This window comes from Mixophyes fleayi, chromosome 9 (genome assembly GCF_038048845.1).
Source record: "Mixophyes fleayi isolate aMixFle1 chromosome 9, aMixFle1.hap1, whole genome shotgun sequence".
Taxonomy (NCBI): domain Eukaryota; kingdom Metazoa; phylum Chordata; class Amphibia; order Anura; family Limnodynastidae; genus Mixophyes; species Mixophyes fleayi.
Window position 1 is genome coordinate 24,337,703 of NC_134410.1, and position 26,342 is coordinate 24,364,044.

General features: G+C 37.4%; 1 protein-coding gene and 1 long non-coding RNA gene across 4 annotated transcripts; one reads left to right on the forward strand and one right to left on the reverse strand.

The window, feature by feature from the left end:
* On the forward strand, positions 1 to 20,767 carry LOC142102249 (cytochrome P450 2G1-like). 3 transcript variants are annotated; one of them, XM_075186986.1, is made up of 10 exons: positions 1 to 173; positions 1,464 to 1,668; positions 2,302 to 2,464; positions 6,746 to 6,895; positions 11,227 to 11,387; positions 13,100 to 13,276; positions 16,567 to 16,708; positions 17,216 to 17,403; positions 19,066 to 19,207; positions 20,404 to 20,767. In XM_075186986.1, exons 2-10 carry the CDS (start codon positions 1,498 to 1,500, stop codon positions 20,583 to 20,585), a joined length of 1,476 nt encoding a protein of 491 aa, XP_075043087.1. In that variant the 5' UTR covers positions 1 to 173; positions 1,464 to 1,497; the 3' UTR covers positions 20,586 to 20,767. The 3 variants fall into 3 exon arrangements, with proteins under 3 accessions (XP_075043087.1, XP_075043086.1, XP_075043085.1); XM_075186985.1 differs by lacking the exon at positions 1 to 173 and adding an exon at positions 858 to 932; XM_075186984.1 differs by lacking the exon at positions 1 to 173 and having other exon boundaries at positions 1,392 to 1,668.
* On the reverse strand, positions 19,011 to 20,596 carry LOC142102255 (uncharacterized). The gene is made up of 2 exons (XR_012679229.1): positions 20,524 to 20,596; positions 19,011 to 19,152 (listed from the first exon to the last, which is right to left on the reverse strand). It is a non-coding gene; the product is annotated as an uncharacterized LOC142102255 (long non-coding RNA).
* Positions 20,768 to 26,342: the final 5,575 nt, after the last annotated feature.

Below are 26,342 nucleotides of genomic sequence, written 5' to 3' on the forward strand. Positions count from 1 at the left end.
AACAGAACCACTGCTTGATTCCCCTGCTCTCCCTGGCCTGTTTAGAGCTCCTTCTCCCAGTAACACAACAGAGGCCAGGTACTTGTATATGGATATACAGTTTGTGGGAGAGACTCTTCACCCGTGCTCTCCTCACAGTGGAGTGAAGAAGAGGTAGAACATCAAGGTTACAGGTAACCTGTCATGTCTCTGGTGAAACTGGCTCAAAAATAATTTGTAAGCTGTGCCCATTGCAGTTTTCAAATATCCAGCTGCCAGATAGACACCATAATTTATTCTCAGATTTGAGGCAGGCAGTGGGAGATCTGCAAAAGGCACTGATGAGTCCCAATGGCATCCATATATTTAACATGTTCCGATTTTGGACTTATTTCAGTGCGCTTTTATAGTTATTTAAAAGTTTTTTTTTCAGGATGAATGTTTTATTTCAGTATGGTTTCATAGATTTTTCATGATTTTAGACTGTATTCTTAGTAATTGAAAAAATATTTTATATGCAGTATGACTTTATAAATATTTTTGTTTCAAGTTCTTGTCAGGGTGTATCCAAGGACTTCCCAGAACAATGAATATAGGCAGAGGTTAGTTCTCTGTAATTCAGGACCAAAGATAAATTGGACTGTGTATCATATAACCTTCCTCTGAAAATCATTAAAAGTTTTTAGGAGTCATTTTTTTAAGATCAAAATCAGAACTTGGGGCTTAGTAAATATGGTGCTATGTGCACAAATGTACTTTAACCTTTGGAAACCAATCAGATACTTGCTTTCATTTTCTAAATAGTACTAGACCAAGGGGTATATTTCCTAAACTGCTCTGATTGCCCTTTTAAATACAGACAGGTGACTGTCTCTTCCTTATCTGACGTGAAACGTAGCTGCCAGCATGCAGGATGTTCAGAATTTACAGCTGTCTACATGACACTGTTATCGGTAAAGTTCTATGTGTGTTTTGTTGCATGTGTACATTTTATTTATGTCGCTTTCTTAGCCTTCAGATTTTTTTTGTCTGTTAAGTCAGTGTCAGTATAATAAGTATCGCAATTACCATTACCACCGCTGTTAATCTGAGCAATTAATAATTAGAAATGTCCAATTTTTAATCCTACTGTTAACAGGTTAGTAAGAGTTTAGTGTAGGACAAGAAAGTGAGAACCATGAGCTATTAATATTGCTGGCTCATAGCCATTGAGTTGATTATCCTGAAAAGGTATACTTTCCATTAAACACTAAACACAATGTGCTGATTTGCTCATGTTCATGTGAAACCTGTTAAACTATAGAGCAAAATTCTTCTAAATGTGTAAACACCCCTGGAAATCCTCCTGTCATTAGTATAACAAAGACTCCAGACAAATAAGGATTCCTCTCAGTCATTATGTGTCCACGCCTTCTCTGCAAATAGCTGCCAGGAGACTTAATCACGTGAAAGGATTTCTAAAAGTCAAAATACTTCCTTTCCAGAACAGAAATCACAATAACTTGAACTTAGCTCAGCATGGAGCCCCTGACTCTGGTTCTGGTGTTTCTGATCTCCTGTGTCCTATGTCTGTACACCTGGGACCGCATAAATAAAAGACAGAATCTGCCTCCTGGACCTACCCCACTGCCTATTATCGGTAATCTTCTCCAGCTGAAGTCAGGGAAAATGTTGGAGTCTTTGCAAGAGGTTAGTAGAAGAGGTTGATAGGGGTTGTTAAGGCAGGTGTTTTCTAGTAAACAGTGCCTTGCAATTACAATATATAATGTTATATTTAATTTTTTTGTGTTCCAAGCAATTATTATTTTTTAACAATTACTGTTTAGTGTAAAGTTTTGCATCTTTCCTATTGTACAGTATAAGAATGTTGCAAATGCTCTGTGTGTGTGGAAATTAGACCCTGTATTGCATAGTTTGTAGGAGATCTTACATTGTATAGTATAGGAGATTGATCCTTGTATTCTACAGCAGGGGTGGGCAAACCAGTCCTCAAGGGCCATCAACAGTTCATGTTTTTAGGATTTCTTTAATCATGCACAACTGAGTTAATCTATTAGGCTGGGTCAGTAATTATCCCAGCTGTTTCTACAGACAGAAATCCTAAAAACATGAACTGTTGTTGGCCCTTGAGGACTGGTTTGCCCACCCCTGTTCTACAGTATGGGGGGTGAACAAGCCCTGTATCGTACAGTGTGGGAGGGAGATCAGGGAGTGTTTTTAGTATATTTTTTTCCATCTTATCCTATATGAATAGTTGAATAGAAAGTAAGTTTAAGTCTCACTGTGTAACAGTCAAATGTTGTAATTGCTTCCCCTGTGTAGATGAGAGAGAGATATGGAGACGTGTACACACTATATTTGGGACCACGTCGAGTGATTGTAATCTGCGGATATGATGCTGTTAAGGAAGCTCTGGTGGATCATGGAGAGATTTTTGGAATCAGAGGTCTACTGCCAAATGTAGAATTATATTACAGAGGTCATGGTAAGTAAATCCCATCTGCCTTGCACAGTATCTGATTCTTCAATATGATGTCAGTAGTCCTCTCAAAGATAGATCCCCTATATACCAGTTTAAATCATGTATGGTCTTCCTGAACTCATCATTAGGAAGACAGCAAGAGATTTATCAAATTTCACAATTCTTTTCATGCATAGTTCTATTTTATACCATAAATCAAAGTATTTCTTCAATCCTCAACCATATATTGATTATTAGCAACACTCAATTGGCAAAATCATTCAGTGTGGTTTCAGTATGTAAAAATAACTTACATAATTGAAAACATGATGTATGTAGAACTCCAAGGAAAATGTCCACAGACGTGGAACCTAAAATGACTGACAAATGCCCTCAGCAGAATGGTTAACAAGATTACACAAATTTTTATGGTAGCATATTTTAAATATTCATTTCAATTTTATTTATGAAATGAATACACTAAATATTCACTAATCTCAACTAAAAACATTTTTACCTAGTTAGAAATAATTAGACAATAATTGAATACTTAAATATTAGCTAACTTATTCCAATACTTTGGTAGAAGCACCTTTAGCTGCAATTACAAAATTAAGGTTTAGAGTCTTTTCGAGTATCTGCCAGCTTAGTATAAATTAATTTGCATTAATCATAATATAAAATCACTCTTATTATCATTGGTAATTCAATACAACCTGTTCATATAAATGATTACATTTTCTATGTGTGACAGTAATAGACTCTCCCGATCTTATGTAACTGTAAACGATGTAGCAATATGTGCTAGATTTAAATTTAAATAGTTCCAGATTTAAACTGCCTCTCTATCTCTTTTGGGCATCAGATAAAGATTGAATAAGCGTATTCCAATTATTCGTGGCATGTCCAATGATTCTAAAAGCCAAAAGCATTGATTATTTATTTTACACATATTTCAAATCCAAGAAGTTGTAAGAAAGAATATTCTCTGTGGCGCACAAGGCCTCCCTATGCACTGTGTACTGCAGAATGTTAACTCTTGATCTCCCCAATACACTTATCTTTATAGTTCCTTGTCCTTCTCTCCCTCTGGACATAAGTCTCACACTTATGATATGGCTCACCATGCTCTCATCATGGGTAAAGAGTCTCTCTAATTCGTCTCTACATATAGCTTTGGCCAAATTATCAGTTTTGGATTTGGACCCAATTTGATCCCAGCATGCCTGTAAATGCACTCACAGTCTCTGTAACTGTGCTTAGCATTCAATATTCTTACCCTCGGAACTCAACCTAGAATGTCTCTCAATGGCACGTTGATCATTGGTTCTTCCCTCAGCACAGACACCCCCAGCCAGCTACTGGACAAGATCAGGACTAGGTAGGCTTCTCCATTTTCAGTTAAGGATTAGAAAATGGGATAATTGAGGTCTGATTTCTGTCTATCAGCAAGGATTATTATTCTCTGTACATATATACATATATGATCATCACAGGAGTATATTGAATTTCTCTATTCACACTTCTCTCTACACAAGCTTTCTACTGGATTGGCTGGGTTTTATTTTAATTCTCTGGCCCCATCACATACTTCTGATCCCCTCTCAATGTGTGGTACTTCTAATTGCCCTCCTTAATGGGCACACCCTACGTCAAATAAATATATATAATTATATATATATATATATATATATATATATATATATATATATATATATATATATATATATATATATATCTCTATATACACACACACACACACACACAATGGTCTCCTTCTGTTTTGATTGTAAAACTATGAAATGCCATTGAATTACATTTCCATACAATCACTTCTAAATTTCTATACCACCACTTCTAAAATTTCCACTCCAGCCACTTTATATCTAGCAACCTTGTGTATGTATGTATACACATAACGATTCCAAAACCACTTCTACCTTGGAAGGTGGAACTCCCATTCCTGATTGTGAATAACTCTATCATCAAGGTAAGCAGTGGGGTATTCCCGATGAGGCTTTAGCAGTTTGTCCATTGCCCACTGGAATATGGCTTTTGCCCCATACATCCCAAATGGCAATACCCTGTACTGGAACTGGTGGGGTGAGAATGTCATGTTCAATTATCTTGGTTCTCCCTGGAATAGCGAAAAAACATATTGTCTGAGTCGATGTCAGGAAAAAACTCCACGGGGACTATTACTGCTCCCAACATTAACATCAGGGTTTCCTCTACCCACGGCTTTAACAAGTTGATATGATAGACTTGCTCTTTTCGTAGTCTACCGAGCTGCCGTACCAGGTAATTTACTTGTCCTATGGGCTCTATTACATCTTAAGGGCCTTGCCAATGTGCATACAGTTTGCTCTCTTGAGTTGGTACCTGGAAAAGCACCTTGTCACCTGGGTTAAAGGTGCTTTAGATGGCACGGGTACCATACCCCTTTTTTTTTGCCAACCTGTGCTTCCGTTGGATGCTGTTTTTACCAATGGACCGATATGTTGTAGTCAATTGTATAATTGGAGCACAAACTGTACTATATTTGACTCTTTGGGTCCCTACTCTTCCTACCCTTCTTTGAGGATATCCAGAACTCAGCAGGCTTGTCTCCCTCAGAAGGACGTGTACCTATGGCACAAAATGATGATTAACTATTTTCTCCTATACCACCACTACCCAATATAGCAGTTGCCTTTTATTATAAAATAAGGTTCGCCCCTGGCCGGTCTCTCAGTCTTCCATACTCCACTCACTCCCACCACATATTTATTAGCATTTTCCAAAGGACTATCTTTAAGTTGGTCCCTTGCAAAGTCCTGCAATGATATAATCCTGGCTATTGAGGACCAATCTTCACCAGCTGACAAGGTTTCTGCAACTTTCCAACTTTCTCCAGTTAGGACTTTTCTCTCCCGTCTTCTGGAACACAATGTTGGCATAGTTGCAGCCAAAGCCTGTTATCCAGGCTCTAGGTATTGCGGCTTCTCTGTCTCTATCTCCAGTTCTGTGGTTTGAAAGGCAGGATCAAGTAGGGTCGGACGACCGGCCAGTGACTCAGTTGCCGACATGTCCAGACTCTCCCCAGAATATGGGGTATGGTAGACTTAGAGCTATCAATGCTACAGCTTGCACTGTTTATCCATTCACAGTCATGGGAGGACTGACACAGTCTTATTCCTCAGTGACCCTGTGAATGCACTACCTGAATCTACCAATGCTAACACCACCTGCTTTTGTATCAGGATGGTCACCCAGAACAGCAGCAGGTTCCCAGTGGACGAGGACATGGTAAAACAAGCAGGAAACTTGGGGTATGGTTGAACCACCGTACAATCCAACAGTTCTGGCCAGTTTGGACAATGTCTCCGGAAGTGCCCCTGCTCGCCACACTCAGAGCACCTCGCTGAGGTCATCATGTTATCTTTTCTAAGCTTTGGTGTTGGTTTCGGCCTGAAGTCAAGCCTACAAATATTGACTCTTTGCATAAACTTAATGTTATTGTCAATAAACGCCTTTGACACTTATCTGCTTGTAATTTTACTTCAGTATACCATAGCAACATCTGATAAAAAGGTCTAAAAGCACTGAAGCAGCAAACTTTGTGAAAACCAATATTTGCGTTATTCTCAAAACTTTTGGCCATGACTGTATATCCTGTGTTAGTAAAGAAAGAGAGTGGTCCACAAGGAACCCTAGTTATATAAAATATTATGGTAAAGAAAATAAAATTTTGACTGCAACAGGTATACCAGCCACAGGTGATATCAATAAGTCCTAAATAAAAAGTCCAATAAGTTCATTAATACAGAGAGGCTTTTCCAGCAAACATATGGGGTTAATTGCTCCTGGATTCCTAATGATCTTTGGATCTCCACAGCCAAATAAACTGTCCAGTAAGTTCATTAATAATAGGTTGCATTGCAGCAGAATCTTGCATAAGGTGAAGAAAGACGTTTATTCAAGTATATCAGGGCGGCTGCCTGCTATATAAACCTGTTTCTCAAGTGTGGCATCTGTGCAGGAGAGTGAAAAAAAGCACCCATATGATGAAGTAAATAAGTACTAATGTGCTTCACACTTTATAAGTAAGTGGCCTACTTTGTTCCACAGTAAGCTGAACATGTCGGCGGCCAAGTCGACTGCACACATGCTGTGTGTGTGTATGTATGTATATATATATATATATATATATATATATATATATATATATAATTATAGTTAGCTTATCTTCCCGAGGATTGGTGTTTAGCGATGCATCTTTTTTACACTCTACAAAACACGTGTTATGTGTATTGTCTTCCTCAGGAGTGGTGTTCAGTAACGGGGAATGCTGGAAACAGCTCCGTCGTTTCTCCATTATGACCCTCAGAAGTTTTGGTATGGGGAAAAGGAGCATTGAAGAGAGGATACAAGAGGAGGCTCATTATCTGGTGGAGGCATTTAAGGAAACCAATGGTAGGTATTCCCTGATATATCAACAATTGCTCAAAGATGGCAGGAGTTTCAGGACAGGTAAGTGATACACAGAGCTGGATTAAGGCTTTGGGGGGCCCGGGGCACTTAAGACAGGGGGGCCCCCTAAGATCTAAAATTAAGAGCAAAGTGTCTTCATTGGGTATAAGGCTGTAAGCATTGACACATCCTGCATTACAACACCTATAACCAGCAGTACGACACTTACAGCTCTCCCAGAGGGCTCGCCTAGGTTGTCTGCATAAGAAAAGTCATTACTTCCACAAACTAAAATACTTTACATTAAAACAATCATCAAAACCCCACACTAAAACTAGCAGTGATACCGCACACTAAAACTAGCAGTGATACCGCACACTAAAACTAGCAGTGATACCGCACACTAAAACTAGCAGTGATACCGCACATTAAAACTAGCAATGATACCGCACATTAAAACTAGCAATGATACCGCACCCTAAAACTAGCAATGATACCGCACCCTAAAACTAGCAATTATACCGCACACTAAAACTAGCAATGATACCGTACACTAAAACTAGCAATGAAACAATGAACAATGAAACTAACATAAAAAAATAAACATTGATAACATAACACCAATTTTGACTATATATGTCTGCATGCAGGGGTGGATTGGGAACTTAAAGTGGCCCTGGAAAAAAAGTCTGAAAATGGCCTCATGTGGGCGGCGCCAAATAAATGGTAGGCGGACCGCAGTATGTGTGTGTACCCACTGTGTCTGTCCCTGTATGTGTGTGCATTTACTGTGTCTGTCTGTGCACCCACTGTATGTGCCCAAGTATGTGTGTCCTGTTCTTGTCGCTTTCCCTACCTGTGGCTGCTGGTGTTTTTAGCTCAGTTGCTGCTTGTCTGGATCCTGGAATGTTGAGAGTCCTATCTGGAAAAAAAATGGGTACATTAAATTAAGAAAAAACTCTGAGCCCCTGCGTTAAATCAATAGCACACACGTTTAATAATTAGGCCTCCCTTCAGCCACATTAAAATAATAGCATTCACATTTGATAGAGATATTTTCCTCCAACCAACCCAAACATTTAAATTAATAGTATTCCCATTTAATAAATAAACCTATTTCCCTACCTCCAAACAGGCCCAGAAATAAATAGCATTTACGTTTAATAAATGTAACCATTTCCCAAAACCATCCCTGACATTAAATTATTCGTATTCACATTTAATAAATAGCCCTCCTCCCCAAACTCAACCCCACACTTAATAGTCCCAAACTAGCATTGAATTAAAACTCCTTCCTCCTTATCTTAAAATAAAAGCCCCCCCCCACTATTCAACTAAATTGCCCCACCATCACCCATTAGTCACCACCTATCTCACACCCCAATTTCATTGCCATAAACCCCCTGCCCCCAACCCCATTACAGTGACATAAGCCCCACTACCCACACACACACTATACTGACATAGGCTCCCCTGCCCACACACACTACATTAACACACACTATATTGACATAAAACACCCTCATACTTACCTTATTATAGCCGCGCTTCCTGCATTGTACACATGGGACTGCACCTGTCACGTGGTGCGCGTCCCATGTGACCTTTGCTTTTGACTGGATAGGACAAGGACGAGGCCACGTATAGGAGGGCGGGGTTTAACATAAGTTCCGCGGCCACAACAATTCTCCCCCGCTGGCACCCGTGATCCAGGAGAGGCCCATGTTAGGCTGGTGACGCTGGTCCTGATTGTTGGTCGATACCCAATTATAAAAAAAAACAAACAGACCAAAAATATATGTAACGGAAAAAAAAAACTTCAAGCAGCCTACGGCCCTCCACATTAAGCCCCCGGCTTATCGGGAAAATTCCCGGTAAGCCCAATGGCCAATGCGCCCCTGTCTGCATGTGTGTAGCTATGTACGTATGTATACCCTTATATAATGCAGCAACTATGTTAGCGAATCCTCTTTTTTATTAATCAGTAGTGAGGTAGTTATCGAAGCCAGACACTTATTTTAAAGCTGTAATTAGAATATATATATATATATATATATATACACACACCTAAAATCTTATTCAAGCAGTAATTACTTTAATAATGATTACTAAATTACGATCTGCCCCTCTTGTACGACTACATTAACCTGCCACTCTGGCATGGATTGGCTTTACCAGCATATTATTAATGTTTAAGTACTTTGTATATTTACTGAAACATAACTGAAAAAAAATTATATGTATATACATATTCAAGAAGACCCTTCATAGCGTATAGTTTTACTTGATCAAATATGTCAAATGTAGCCACCTATAGCAGCTAAAATAATATATATATATATTATTCTAGCTGCTATAGGTGGCTACATTTGACATTTAATCAAGTAATAATCATGCGATGAGGGTCTTCTTGAATAAGTATATACATATGATTGTTTTATCTTTCAATTTGTATAAATATGTACATGAGCAGTAAAAGTGTGACTACTTACCCAGACACTTGTTCCAACTCCTTGGAGGAGCTGCGCAAGCTCAGCAGCTCCATTTCCTCCATCTTAAAATGTACAGCAGCAGCGGTGCTACTGTACATACATCTATCAGACATTTAGTCTGTCGGGTGGAGGAGGGTGCGCATACGTCAGCCCCCGCCCCTCTCCCACCGCGCGCACAAGCAAGGGAGTAATCGGATCACCAAATGACAGGTGAGGTGATCCGATCAGCGGGGGGCCCTCGGAGAGAGGGGGGCCCGGGGCACGTGCCCCCTGTGCCCCCCCCTTAATCCGGCCATGGTGATACATAAAAAAGTAATCTCAATATTTTATTCTTCAGAAATACATCTATCCATAGACTAATTGCTGCTGGATTTGGTTGTTTCTTTTTTAAGAAAGGGAGAAGGTAAGATAACTACTTTCCTCCTTTAGTTTAATTTTGCTGCCTATATCCTTCCAATTACCATTGCTGCTGAGTACAAGTGCACAAAATTCCAACACTTGATTTATATTGAAAAAATGTATACATACTGGGCATTGTTCATCAAGAAACGCAAAATGAATGTAATGTGCGTGTTTTTAAAAAACGCACGTAGATTGGGCATACGTATTCAAGGGCGAGTGTATCCAGCCAATATCTTCCTTGATAAATACAGGAGTAAACCACTTATGTGACGTAAAACGTGGTGCATGTAGCTGTGTATTTTTATTTGCACCTCTATCTGATTCACCAGCAGACGTACTTTTGTGTACAACATACAGTTGTATTGCCGATTGACAGAGAAACGCACAGGTGTGCAGTCCCTTCCTTACACTCATGTTTCAAGACATAATTATCATACTAACCCTGCATATTAACCCTTTGTATGATGCATTAACACTTAAATCTCTATTGTTACTAGGTATAATTACATGATTATTGCATGATCTAAAAACAACACCTAGCAAATACTTCTATCATTTTTAAAAGCAAAATAACTTCTTTTTTCTTTATAAGCAAATCTTGAAAAAAAACTTTATTGAACATAAAATCAAATCTAAAACTAACTAAAATGCTTTGTTCACTTTTTTGAACTATATGTGGGTGGGTGTTTTTTCTTGGCCAATAATCTTATGACATTTTAAAAACATATCTTAGCTCTATGGGTGTAGGTTGTTCACACATTTTGTAGCTCAGCAGAGTTCAGAGATGCTACATAATAAAAAATGATCTGCAAAGGTTCATCTTATTGTGAACACAATACTAGCCTGAGGACCTGTCATGCATAGTTTATATATGTATATATACTATGAGTTATAAAATTCTGAATATTATTAAGCTGCATTAAGAGACCATTTTGTATTTCTAGCCTGGTTGTAAAGACATTAGAAAACATGAGAAAGCTGCATTATGTTTATAATTGTATAGTCTAAATAAAAAAAATTTTTTTACTATCATATTCGGGTTGCCTAAGATATTGGTGGTTGCCGCACTTGTGTCTGTTTGAGCCTAAAGAGTGATGGGGGAGGGACGGGGCATTGTTCATGGGTGTGTTCATGGAATTGGAAACTGATGCAGAGGCAGATACACCTTTTGCAGCCATGTTATGTGCCCTAGCCTAGGGGTTGGTGCAAATTATGCCCAAGTTGCGTACAACTCTGCATCAGGCCCAGTGTGTTTAATGTAAAAATATTAACATATTTTTGAAATTTTGATATTGTTATACATAAGTATGTCAATAGAAGTGCATGGTTTGGGAGGATCAAAACTATTATGTTGAGTTGAACTCTATTGAATTCTTATTGATTTGAAAGCATTCATGCTGGCAGACAACATGTACAAGTTTTCCTTTGTTTCATACTTAGGTGTTCCCTTTGACCCAATTTGCCACTTCAGTCAGGTGGCTGCCAACATCATCTGCTCCATAATCTTTGGAAATAGGTATGCCTATGAAGATCCTGAATTCCGCAGGCTCATGCACATCATCGATGACATATTTCGATCTATGACCTCTTTCTGGGGCCAGGTATTCAAGAGGCATTGTTACTGCATTTTTATATAATCCAAACTATAACAATGTAAATACATGTGTCAGGGCTTTAAAATATATGTTTTACTAGGGTCTGACCACATAATGTATTCATCAATCACCATTGTTTATTTGTATGGTGTCACAGGTTCCGTAACTCCTGACATAATCATACAGATATGACATACATGATAATAGAATGCATACTGTGGTAGCCTAGATGGGCACATGATGGTGCATGGGCCAATATTGTACACAGTCCTGGATGGTCAAGATGGGTCAAAGGCTAAAATGGTGGAGGGGCCTTGAAGACAAATAGGAAAATATAGTGTCTTGCAATAGGTAGTGTAGAAGCCCGTATGGTGGCAAATCACAGATTTTTTTTGTATTTTTTTAGCCAATAAGATGATCACAGTTTTCATACTTTAGCATAATTACTGAGATCTAGAATGCTCACAGCAGTACAAAGTATTTCTGGAGATTAGTCAACTAATCTTGTGGGAATCAATGACCTGTCCACTAATGAGATTGTGTTAGTGATGACAGGGCTTCATGTGACATGGGCAATTTCATTATGTGAGGATGGAAATAGAGACAGCAGGAAGCCACAGACATAATTATATAGTGGATTGTGCAGGCTTCCCAACAGCAGAGTACCGAAATTAAGCTCTTATAACTTATGGAAGAAGATTGTGGTTTCACATTTGCTTAATAAATGGGCAAAAGGTGATTTCCCAATGAAACACTGAAATTAAGGGTCCACCATGAGATTGCCTAGTACTAAAGGTCCGGGAGCCATCTTCTTACTCTAATGGGAATGTAAAGAAAAAGCTAAGATTGGAGGGAGATGTAAATAAATATAAAATATTTTAGATAGTAGGTACTCTTTGAAGATCACCGATGTTGGAAACCCTTTCTTAATCAATAATCAATCCACCCCAGACCCCCTCTTTTACCAGAAGGTGGGAACCAATTTGCTGGCTTACTCTGCATAGTGTAATATTCTGCTGAAGGGAAATTGGGTGTGATTCAATGCTAGCTGGGACTGACTCCAGGTGGATTCCATGGTCATCTACTCTAAATGTGTTCAAAACACAACATCTTATTATTTATACTGACCAAACATGGATTTAGCTGCTGGGGATTAGTCATGAGATGAGAGATGTGTTTCATGACTGCTAACATGAGTCTTTTTTTGAAGAATCTCTTACAAAATTAATATTGCTATAAATGCATTTAATTGTTAATGTTCAATGTTTGAGCATTGCATGTGAGGCCAATCAATATTTCACACTAATAGCCAGGAACCTGGTCGACAAGAGACATTATTCCATAAACCAAAAGTAATTTAAAGATCTGAATACTGTATTACAATAAAAGGGGCTCTAACAGTAAATTGCTTAATTATTTCTAGCAGAGATGAATCTATATGCTAAACATAGGTATATATCCCTATGTGTAGCCCACAAGTCAACTCAATATTTTGTATTTTGAGGGGATTTTTGACATAATGAGAGTGTGAGAAATTATAGGCAAGAAAAGCGGAACAGGAGCATCTCTACTGAATGGTGAGTTCTGCAAGCAGACTTACTGACACACCCAAGTAACACCATAAAATCCAGGTAAAGTCCTTTCATATGAATATTTTCTGACATTCATCCCTTTAAAATTTACATTTGATTTATGTTTACCTCTTTTCTACAATGTAGCTGTATGACGCTTTTGACTTGCTGATGAGGTACATACCAGGACCTCATCACAGAATAACTATGTATCTGTTCCAACTGGATGAGTTTGTCAAAAAGAAGATGGAGATTGACCAAAAGACACTGGATCCAAGCAAACCACGACACTTGATAGACAGTTTCCTTATCAAAATGGAAGAGGTATAATAATGGTCATTATTCAGATAGGGCTTTTTATTTTAGTTTATTGAAAAATGTTTTCTATATAAAATTCTATACAGATAATATAGATAATAATTTTTAAGAATAACTTAATAATCAATGAGAGAAGGGCCTTTAAGAATTTAATGGCAGGTGGTGATCCAGAATAAGGAGGATAATACTGATGAGGCTTATAAGCAGAGTTTTATATAACATTGATGAGTAAACCCATAAAACAATTTCAAAATGAACTTAAGATCCTCCTTAGAGTCTATTGAAGATCGGGCGATTTCCAGGGAGGAAATTGATTTTTTTTTTCATTTGTTACACATCCCATTGCTCCTACCTATTATCACCTACCCAAAATTCATATGTCAATCACATTCACCCCCAAGAGACCTATTATTTCAGGTTTTGGATCCCTCACTTGAAGTGTGTCATTATTTGCAGATTCCTTTTAACAGGCTCACATCGCATCCTTACATTCCTATATCCTAAATTAAAGATACAACACAGTTTTTGAATATAATTGAGTCTGTTAAATGGGAAAAAGGGTTCTAATTCCTCACATGTGTGGTAAAATCTTTGAACACCAACAATCCACATGTGGGAGCAGAGGAAGCAGGTAAACATTACCTTTATACGGATTCAAATATTGGGGGAATGCAAATTTGAATAAATTTTGTTAATTTTGTCACATGGTTATTTTATTTTTGATTTTCATTTTTTTTTTTTTTTTTTAGACATAGGACTGCCATGGGCACCAGGTTTACCCTTAGCTTTGGCAACTTATATGTGGGGCATTTTGAGGAGACCTATATTTGGAATGGTCTGCTCAGGGAGAAGCTGGTGCTATATGGCAGATCTACTGTTGATTTGTTTTTTTTGCTTGGAGAAGGAGTTTATCTGCTTTTCTATAATTTTTTGAGCACTTTAATTGGAATTCTTTCGGTTTAAAATTTACAAGCACATATAGTGCCATTCAAATCAGCTTTCTGAACATCGCCTTAGCTATTGAAAATAGGTGGTTACAAAGACATACAAATAAAAGATGTTTGAATTACAAATGTAGTCGTCTAAGGACATGAAAAAAAAAATCCCAAAAAGGGCAGTTATTGAGATCAAGACAACACAATTGCTCAACATATGGGACTTTTTTTGAGGCAGGCAAATGAACTTATAGGAGTCTTTAGAGATCAAGGCTATCCAGATTTTGTATTAAATAAATCATTAATGAAGATTAGCGATACAAATAGGTATATTCTTTTTGCAAGAAAAGAATAGAAAAACTGGTAGTAAAATGGATGGATTTGCTGATGGTGAATTTTTGATTTTTGTTAGGTAGCTTAATTCTTATTCAGAACAAATAAAGAAAATTCATGCATAGGGAAGAGTGCAAGAATAGTTTTAAGACCAGCACAAAGAATTAATTCTACTAAAAAGATTTAATGAGTTTAATTAGACCTGTTTGGTTACCAGATAAGCCGAATGTTTTCCTTTAGATGTAACAGAGAAATAAATTTGCAACAGTAAATTAGAATTGTAACTGATCATGATATGCTAAATATGGATGATGGAATTCACTATAGGTTGAAACTTTTGGTTTATTGAATTCTATATTGTTTTTGCTAAGGCTTAATTATAATTTTGCAATACTTAACTATGAATTGAGCTTTGTGTATTTATTTATGATGCTGTGACTCAGAAAGATAAGAGACTGTTGAGTTAGGATGAGGGTCGGGGTTCGAGTATTGATATGTTTGATTAATTTAAATAATGTTGATTGTTTGATCACAAGGATGATGTATTTTTAAGATTTTGATGCTCATATTTATATTTAAATGTGTGTCATAGTGATTATTTTAAATCCCAAAATGTATAATTGGAGAGGTTCCAGCCTACCAAATGTTGTTCAGCTGGGTTTAGTATACTAATGAGGTTACACCTTGAATCTCCCAGTTTTTGTATACAATGTATATTTATTCAATTTATTGTTTAAATGCCAACAAGATGCGGGATTATTTAAGGTAGTGTTAATGTTATATCCCTTGTTTTTGCTAATTAGTTTGTTTGGATATTTTGCTTGGATGTGTATTGTTTAAAAAGTAGGAAATGGATTTGTTCCCCATATCCTCAGATGAAACTGCTACATAACCAGGCAGAGAAAAGCTTTAGTGATTGGATTGCAAAAGCAGGCTTCATATCTGCACAGACATAAATCTTGGAGAGGATCTGTACTTTATCTCAGGAGACCCAGGTCTTGTTTAAATCTGGAGATCATTAAGTGCTGTTACTCATGGCGGGTTATTTGAGTGTGAACTTAATACAATACACTATTATTTGTACCTTTGTGGAATCCTTAGACACCTGCAGGATAACATGCTTCTAAGAAATTATTCATACAAACATGGAAGTTGATGCTATTAATTGTTGTTTGAGAATTTAATCCTTGCAAGAATAATTGGGAAAATATAACTCCAAAAATAGGGACTTATCAAATTACCAATTGAATTAACAATGTGGAGGTTGTCCCTACGGACTTGGGAGTTTCTATTGGCTGTGAAATGTTTCAGTCTTTTCCTTCCATAGGGGTAATATTGGCGTTGAATCTTTGATTGTATTGCAGCTGTTCCTGTATTGAAAAATATATATATTGTTAATTTATATGTATCCATGTTGAGAATTGTGTGTGCATGTATAGATATATATATATATATATATATAAATATATTTATTTAGTAGAAAGCTGATTGACACAAACTGCGCTTCTGTTTGAATATTTAATGTTTGTCTTTCTGATGTAAAAGGTGGAATTTGCAGTATATCTCCACAGGAGAAGATATCTAGGGGCAAATGTATTAACCTCCGGATTGTTGAACTCCCGGCGAGTTCGCCGTCTTCAGCGCTTAAATTTAAAGCGGCGCTGCCTTGTAAAGACGGCAAACTCGCGGGAGTTCAACAATCCGGAGGTTAATACATTTACCCCCTAGTCTAGTTCTCTTTATATGTTTGTCTTATACATTGGTATTTTTAAATTAAATATTTGTTTATTAAGATCTCATTGCAGTCTATATTAAAAAGTTTAAAGGTGAGTACCTGTATATATTTTTTAATTGGTTATTTCTGTTTATACCAAAAAAATGAGCATCCAGGATATGTGATATGCAAATGACTACATTGTATCCCATCTTCTCTATTGATGGAAAAAAATTGTGTTGCTGATTTTCTGATACTAAAACTACAAAAGTCCACTATTACATTGTTTCTCTCTCTCTCTATCTCTTTGTCAGGAAAAGCAGTATCCATTTACACAGTTTAATATGAAGAATTTTTATGCAAACACTACAGTTTTGTGTATTGCTGGGACAGAAACAGTGAGCACAACGCTAAGACATGCATTTCTGCTTCTACTAAAACACCCTAACATCAAAAGTAAGAGACAAAGTCTGAGGAAGTGAGGTTCCACAGATATTGTCAACTATTGTTGTTTCATGATTGAGTGAGACAAAGCACCTGCAGAACTGTAATTCAGACCATGATTGACTTGTGGGTAATGTGACATCCCAGTTGGTGTATTTATACTTTTATTCTTGCTACTGTTGTATCCCATTGCCTTTTAAGTAACAGCTTGCTTTGAGAGTAAGTAGAGATATCTTAGTGTTGTGTAAGATATTGGCAGCAGTTTGTCATGTGTGTATTTTTGGTCTATCCAGTTATTGTCAATCAAAGAAAAGTAAGAGACCTTTATTGTCCTGTAATAATAGCAGGTGTTTTGCAATTTGAATTAGCTGTTCAATACCCCATACCTTATTGATGAATTTCTGCAAAACACCACTGGAATGACGAAGTCTAGGCATATTCTCAATCAAGATTCTCGCCAATTCATTCTAAGACATAAAAATGTCAACCAATGGTCTTACTATGAATTCTTCATGACAGGTAAAGTACAAAAGGAAATTGACCAAGTAGTTGGCAGGCAGCGAGCCCCGAATCCAGAAGATCGGGAATCTATGCCATACACAGATGCTGTAATCCATGAGATTCACCGATACGCCAATGTGTTGCCTATGAACCTTCCACATGCAGTTTCAAGGGATACTGAATTCCGTGGATTTACCATTCCTCGGGTAAAACAAGTTATTAATATTAAATTAACTATTAAGATTTAAAATATAGTGAGAACTAATACCCTTTATAAAGAGTTTCCAAATGTAGACATAAGCACTGTAATAATCTCTGCACTAAATTAATTTGTTGAACTATTATAAACACTTATATCTGGGTGCTTCTTGTGGTATATTTGGATGCTGGGTGTGGTTTCATGAACCATTTAATTTGGACTGGAGAAAATTCCTTCTTTAATTAATGTCTCCATGTCTTAATCAAAATCCTCTCACTTTCCACATTATCAGACCCAGGAGGAGATTTACTAAATTGCCATTTGAAAAACTGAAACTTTTTATTCATTGTGATGTGCAGTTTGTAAACCATGTGGTTCTAAAAGGCGAGATGGCTTCCTTTCATTTTCTAAAAGCCTAGCCTATTCAGCATCAGGCCAATTTGTGATTGGCTCAGCAGTCAAAATTTGTGATTGGGTGATCGGTACAAGAGACCACTCCTGATTGGCTTCTCAGCTATTAACTAGCCAGACTCACCGGAGTTTAATTAATCTTGCATTGCATGTTCCTCGGGAGCAGTATGTTCCGTATATAGGTGCTTTTATATTTCTCCTCAGGGATTGCAAGATTACCATTGGATTATGGTAGAACAAGATAGATAGAAGATGTTAGGTAAGTATTGATTTTCGAGGCAACATGTTTATTAATGATGGGGGGGAATACAAATGTATTTATTAAGGAGGCATAATTTTTTAAATTTACACCAAGGGTACAACTAATTATTTTATTGCTACTGAGGGCACTACAATTTATTTTGTTACTAATGGGGCCACTATTATTTTAACATGAGACTGCACTTCTCAGTATTACCCTGGTACCAAAAGACCAGGGGTACTAGGAGGGGCCCAGTGCTACTCAACTTTGGGCCAGAATTCTGTAGTTGCGGGGTGCCTGAAATATTTTTATCTGGCCTTAGAAGCTAGGGGATATAAGCCCCATAGTGAACTGGGCCTGATGGTGAGTAGGCTGGGAATGAGATTTTTTATTTTACTTTATTTTAATTAAATCCAAGCTAGCCTGGCATGGTTGCTCATGCCTGCTCTGGCCCTTCACACAGATAAATTTCAAAGTAAAATATGATGTCTATCATCCAGGTTTACAATGCGGTTTGCCCAGAACCAAATGCAGTCTAGAGTTTGCAAGCCATTACACATCATATGCAGTTTGCGTTTCCATCCTTGAAATCTGCAGTACAGTAAATTGTGCAATACGGATCCGAAAATCGTATCTAATGTCAGGCCGCTTAGAAGCCACATACTAAACTGCACTTTAGTAAATCTCCTTCAATATCTTCTTTCCCAATTCAAGTCCTCTTCTGAATTTAGTCAACAATCAAGGAATTGATTTTTAAACTGTCTCTTTCTCGTTTATCACCCTATATTATTGAGAGTAGCCAGCAGTTAAAACCAACACAAACCATTTTTTAGTTCATTTTTAAAACACACTCTTAGGTTTCAACAATGTGAAACATTAATTAAAATGTTTCACTAAATAGAATCCTTTAGCTAGGTGTGACCTTTCGTCTAGTTATAACAGATATATCAATCCAATAGCTCAACTGTGCATACTGCTTTAATAAATTTGGCTCCTCTTGTCCTCTCTCCCTCATAGGGTACAGATGTTTTTCCTATCCTGTCGTTCGTTCTCCAAGATCCAAAATATTTTCCTGATCCATTTACCTTTAATCCAGATCGGTTCCTAGATCAAGATGGAAATTTTAAAAAGAATGAGGCTTTCATGGTATTTTCTGCAGGTACAACCTAAACCTACATTTCAACAATAATAATAATCCTAAAAAACTGTGCCCTGTACTACAGTGCATTTCTTTAAAAATAATGTTCAATATTCAATGCTCTGTGCAATCTAGTTTCATATCAAAGTGCAAAAATGAACCAGGATTATCTGATCAATGTAGATCAATGCCCTCTACACCTCCTTCTCAATGAGGGACATCAACTTCGAAAATTGGGGATAGGAGATAACAAGACAAATATATTGTAATAAGTTCTCAAAAATAATTAATAAAGTACATTATATAGGTAATGAATGTACATCAAAATAGAGATAAAAAAACAGCTTGTCTGATAAGGCACTCATCCCATCAAAAAGAAAAAACTCAGTCTGTAACATCAATTCTTATTTCAGATACCAGCATCAGGATCAAGTGAAAAATCCATAACAATTAACAAACACAATGTTCCCCTACATTCAACAAGTACAACAGCTTTAGCACTAATGTAAAAGTTTCTGGATCTAGTACAAACTGCATTTTTAATATGTGATTTGTCCTATAAAGGAAGCAATGCACCATTGACTTCCTGTTACCTACTCTGTTGGAGACAATAGAGCAAGTTAGTGAAACAAGTTGTAGAGACCAATACATTTATCTTTACCACACCACATGCTGAATTCCTCGAATGAACCTCTAGAACCAGTCTAGTCATGATCTTTGCCTATAGCAGCTCTCTGTCTCTTAGAGCCCAAAGTGTTTTCTGGTACTTGGTGGCCATAGGTCTTAGGGTAGAGGCTCATTATGGGATTGGTGCTGGCACTAGAAATATTGGAGACACCAATCAACAATATCTGGAACAGAATAACAAGAGACCACATGTACACATGTGTAGGTTGGAGAAAATGGAATAAAGTTCAAGCAGAAGTCAGGGCAGATGGCAATTCAGGAATGGTCAATGTCATCCGGAGCATGCCAATATGCCCTTGACTAACCATATTTTTCATTTTGTTCAAGTAATATTTGATAAGAGAGAGTTCTAGTTGACCCAGATTGGTTGAACATGACCAACCTGGCTGACAGGATGATGGCTAGTGTGTCACTACATTTAGTCAGTCATGCTATATAGGAACAAGTGTATAAGACAACAGGATAAGTGGAATATTTTTTTTAATTATCTTCTAGAATATGACTGTTGGCTTTAATTTATTTATCCACAGGGAAGCGTGTCTGTCTTGGTGAAGGTATGGCCCGCCTGGAGATGTTTATCACCATTACCACTGTTCTGCAGAATTTTGAAATCACTACACCCATAGATATCAAAGACTTGGACATCTCACCACAAATGGTTGGGTTCTCCAATGTTCCGCGGCCTTACAAAATTAGCTTTATCCCTCGTTGAGCTAAGGGAATGGAGACAATGAGGGAATGAGATGAAATCATACTGAAATAGCTATATAAAAAGCTAATGTTACTCTTTTAGTATAAACTGACAATATTTGTTGGGAATAAAGTAGACACCTGCATCAATACTTGGGACTAACGAGATGCTGTTTAACCCAAATAAATGATCATTTAACATCATTAATTGTCTTTGTAGTTTCAATTTGAATAGTTCTTATATTTTTTTAATGTTTTCAAAAAATAGGAGAAGGTGGGACATGCATTTTTCTAGAACCTATACACACCCATTCACTTATTCATTCCCTCCTTGCCCCTCCAGCCACATATACATTTACCATACAATTCACCACTCTCATACACCATTGGCATGCATTACAGTATGCTAGAGTGCAAACTTAAACATGGATTAACATGTAATAATGCAAGGGGTGCCAACGCAATGTTTTTTTAAACAGGGAAACAACTGCTATGTACGCTTTTAGCGGACAAATACTAGACAGTTTATTTTTATACTGCCCTTTAGGCATCAATTATGTGGTGCCCAATTTGCATTCTGTTCATACATTTTAAATATGTCCCACTCAACCCTGTAACATGGTTTTGTCTTAGGTGTAAAATTGTATCTCAAGCTCATGACATTCACTCAACTCAAAATTGTGTTTAAGTTGTGAGTATTGTGAAAAATTGTACTAAAACCCCATTTTCCTATGGAGCAAATTAACTTAATTCCATCTCTGAATCAGGCCCATAACCACCGATTCAATTCTGTGCGACTGAACATCACCTCAGTGTTTTGCCACAGATATTTCCAGGTATTACAGTATCCATCATCCTCTGTGGAATGTGAAGCAAAATCCATGATGTTATATCACCGTAGAATGCCCTCTACCATTCCGGAAGCACTCGCGGCATAATCGCAGGCATCATTTGTATTTTATAGTATATAGGAGATTGATCCTTGTATTGTACAGTGTGGGGGGAAGAAAAGGTCCCGTATTGTACAGCATGGAGGGGCTGTATTGTATACTGTGTGTAGGAGGACAAGACTGGTACAGGGAGTGTTCTTAGAATATTATTTTCATCTTTAGCCTATATGAATAGTTGAAGAGATAAAAAGTTTGTCTCACTGTAATACATACAGCATTTATAGAAATGCATCCCATGTATAGGCAAGAGAGATATATGGAGATGTGTGCACACTATATCTCTGACCACGTTGAGTGGTTGTTCTCTGTGGGTATGATGCTGTTAAGGAAGCTCTGATGAAACAGTGTTCTACTGTGTTCCATAGAATTAGATTTTAAAGGTGATGGTCAGTAAACACCATCTGCCTTGTATAGTACCTGCTTCTACTATATGATGTCAGTAGATATTTTCAACACTATGGTCCACTTATATAAATCATTATGTATTATATATGATCTTCTTGAAAACATTAGTAGGAAGACAGATAAACAAATCTCTCACAATTATTTTCATGGATAGTTCTAGTCTATATGCCATATAATAATAATATAATAAACTCTTCCTTGAAAACTAAAACCATATATTGATTATTGGCAAAACTCAACTGGTAAAATCATTCACTGTGGTTTCAATATGGAAAAATAAACTGTACCTTTAGCTGAAATTACAAAACAGCTTAACACAATTTGACACTACAATATTTGCCTGTTTACAATATTGCTTAAGTTCTATACGTTTGGATGCAGACTTTTTTTAAACAAACTTTTCAATTCATTCCACAGACTATCAATGTAACTGAGGTCTGGAACACTCCAGGACATTATTTTTTGTATTTAAACCACTCCAATATGGTTTTTGCTGTATCAATTATGACTGTGTCCTGCAGGAATATACAGTCAACTTCAGAATTATTGGCATCCTTATAGAAATTGGGAAAATATATATTCCTACAAGAGTGTTGTTTTATTTTATGGCTTGTGCTGGGAAACCAGGATATCATGTTGCCATGTAAGTAAGCAGTGGAACAAAGATCAGCCTCTGCAGTGAGTCAGAGCTAGGAGGAGAGACAGAAAGGAAAGAGAAAACAGGCAAGGAGAGGTGCTAGAAGTTAGAGACGTATGTAGCAGCAGCAAAGAAACGAGACAGGTCTGAGAGGAGGGTTTTCTGGAAATACAGAATGTACAAGCAAACATAGAGCCATTAGAGTCATCAAAGAGATGCTGGGTGTACAGTTGCACAGGAAAATCTTGTAGCCGGATCCTTGCAGAATATCAGCTATCAAGCAGCCTGAGAGAGATTATACAGCAAAGCAAGCCTATGTGGAGAGAGGGAGACTCCCACTATTAGCTAATTGCGTGTTAACAGAGAGGGACAGCTAGCAAGATCAGGCTTGCAGGTAGTCTATGACACAAAAGTGGCTGAGATCTTCATGCAGAGGGAGAGAGATAGGTAATAACACACCAAACACTGTGCTACCACTATTGCTGCATTAAGGAAAGAACACTATACCTAATTTCACAGGTTATACCTCATAACATTAATCTGTACATATATCAATGACTGTGTTATATGTCAGAGATATATACACATTCTAAGTATCTGAGATCTAATGCAAGTTACCCCTAAAGATACCCACGTTGTGTAGCTATACTTTTCTCATACTGTGTGTGAGTGAGTTATGGGAGATTTGGGCGCCAGTCAATGCACATGTGGCGGCCAACTTATTTATTTGGCATTACTGTTCACCGTACTGTTGCCTTTGAATATTATCTTCCCCATCGTCCCACTTACCTATTCCAGAATCTCCCCCTATTTAAATCTGTCTTACCCATTTTCTTCCCCCAAAATAAACACATAGTTAATTGTTCGTAGCTACAGTGTGTGGTCCATAATTGTTAGTGTGGTTGGGCACAAGGGGCTTCCTAAGTCAACCCGTGAGGGATTCATATAAAGTTAACATCCCACCATACTGTATAGAAGGCTTTGGTGGAAGCACTGAAGCAGAGAGAGACAACACTTCACTACTTCTTTCAGAGTGCTAGGAAAAGGGATGTTACTCTAAGAATAGTATATTCTTTCAAATACAAATGGGGCAACATTATTGGCACCCTAAAGAATATTTTAAATAAAACCAAAGTAATTTGCAACTTATGTGCAAAAAACTCTTTTTATTGCTTTTATTCTCCAAGAACAACTGTACTTTTTTAACTATGATAATTTCCTGTTTCCTTGGGGTATAAATATAAAGTAACACACATGTAAAATCCCTTTGTCCTCCTTTAACATGACTAAAACCTAAGAGCTGGCAACTCTAATGAGTCAGAAAGTTGTGGATATTGCAAAATTTAAAAATTCACTGTCAGACACCATCTCCAGGACCAGAAGTTTTCTGGAAAAGTTCCACAAAAGAAGTCTTACCTAACAACAATATGGTGCTACTGGTTTTGCCCAAAAACTGTTTTGGTTTTGAATCTGGATTTAATTCAAAATTGAGAAAAATAGGTAAAATGATGTGATTTTGAACTGGTTTTGCGCCTATATTTCTATTAATAGCAATAACATTCATTTCCAGTCATTTCAAGTCTATTTTCTAATGATCCCTTTACATCAGACAATTTCTACCAATTTTGGCCAAAGTCTTAATGAAGGATTTTGTACCATTGTTGCATTTGCTTTCTCCGATTCAATTAAAAAAATAATTAGCCAGTCTATACGTTTCTCTCACTCTATCACATAATTGCCAGTCATCATATCTGGTGGTATACATTACCACGGCACTGTGAACCCCAACAATGTTGTAAACAGCATGGGACAAACGATGCCTATAAGCCCTACAGTATTAAAATGACTACTAACCATATGTCAAACAGGTAGTTTTTCCAGAGCTTGAAACCACCATCCAGTGTCCAATCTGAATGGCCTAAACACCTACAGTATGAAATTATGTAATTAAGTATGGACAGACTGAAAATGCCGGTTTTAATGCGGCAATACCCGGACCCCAACGCCTGTATTCCTTTATACAGGCCTGGGGTCCTCTTTACCCCAGGGTTGTGCAAGGTGAGGGTTCCTGTCCCACCACCACTGCATTTTCAGTATGTGTGGTTAACATTGTGTTGGGAGTCAATAATAGTATAAAAACAATAGTTCAAACAACGTAAATACTCTGAATGCAGGACTGCTGCTTGAAGTGATTTATAGTTATTTTGTCTGAGCGAGGAGGCGAACAGAGAGTATGATTTAGCAAGTTGAACCAGCAACAGCAATCCATCGGAATCGATAGGAGTCTTACCCTGTTCTCTCCATATGGTCCTGTCCCGGTCTTGTGGTTTAATTCAGCTTGAATTCAGCAACATTTTATTTTATTTTATTTTTTATCACTGAAGAACTTGGTGAGTAAGTGAAGATTCTAAGTTTCCTACTGTGAGTCCGACATGCCAAACACTATTTAGATTAGAGCGGATATCAGGTGTCTTCTATTAAACAATGTTTTGTAAATACATGATCTAATGTTACATGTGTTGTTTTACTTTTTGAATCATTCATATTGTACAGTATGAGAATGTTGCATATGTCATGTGTGGGGAAATAAGACCCTGTAATGTATAGTTTGTAGGAGATTGGATCTTGTATTTTATATATTATAGGAGATTGATCATTGTATTGGATACTGTTGAGATGGATCTGTATTTTATAGTGTGTATGTGTGTGTGTGGGGGGGATGGTAGATGCTGCATTGCTGCATTGTACAGTGTGGGAGGAAGCCCTGCATTGTACAGTCTAGGTGGGGGACAGTATTGTTCACTATGTGTAGGAGGACAAGCCCTATTGTAGAGTATGGGGGTGGACAGGTTTTATATTTTACAGTGTGGGTGGAGGTCTTAGTATACTGATTTAGTACACTATTTTCCATATTTATCCTATATGAACAGTTGAATGGAAAACAAGTTTGTCTCACTGTATAACACACCAATTATATAAATGCGTCCAATGTTTAGATGAGAGATAGATATGGAGACGTGTACACACTATATCTCGGACAATGTCGAGTAATTGTTCTTTGTGGATATGATGCTGTTAAAGAAGCTCTGGTGGATCATGGAGATTTTGAGGATTAGAGGTCTTCTGCCATCTATGGAACTATATTTTAAAGGTCATGGTAAGTAATTCCCATCTTCTATCTATCTGCTATTCCCATCAGTACCTGCTATTAGTACTTAGTATATGATGTTGGTAGACCCTTTCAATGATATCATCATCATCAGCAGCTATTTATATATTCTGCAGCGCTGTACAGAGAACTCACATCAGTCCCTGCCCCAATAAAGCTTACAGTCTAAATTCCCTATCACGCACAATGACAGACTAGGGTCAATTTGATAGCAGCCAATTAACCTATTAGTATGTTTTTGGATTGTGGGAGGAAACCAGAGTGCCTGGAGGAAACCCACACAAACAGGAGAACTTATAGACTCCACACAGATAAGACCATGGTCGGGAATCTAACTCATGACCCCAGTGCTGCCCACTGTTGTACATCAGTATGTATTCCAATGAATCTCTTTGAAGCGCAAGGCACTGTGCCCTGTGCACTGTAGTACTTTTCTCTCCTCTACACTTCACTTTAACGTCCTTCGTCCTTCTGTGGACATAGGTCTCACGTTTGTGATATGGCTGCCTCTGCTCTCTTTCATTGGACAAGGGTCTCTGCCATCCGACTCTACCCACATCTTGGGCCAATTTAGCAGTTTCGGATTTGGACCCACTATTCGTCCCAGAATGTAAATTA

Coding starts and splice junctions, on each gene's coding strand:
- LOC142102249 (XM_075186986.1), top strand. CDS start 1,498: ATGGAGCCCCTGACTCTGGTTCTGGTGTTTCTGATCTCCTGTGTCCTA. Junction 11,388..13,099: donor TGACCTCTTTCTGGGGCCAG/GTATTCAAGAGG, acceptor TCTACAATGTAG/CTGTATGACGCTTTTGACTT. Junction 13,277..16,566: donor TCCTTATCAAAATGGAAGAG/GTATAATAATGG, acceptor TCTCTTTGTCAG/GAAAAGCAGTATCCATTTAC.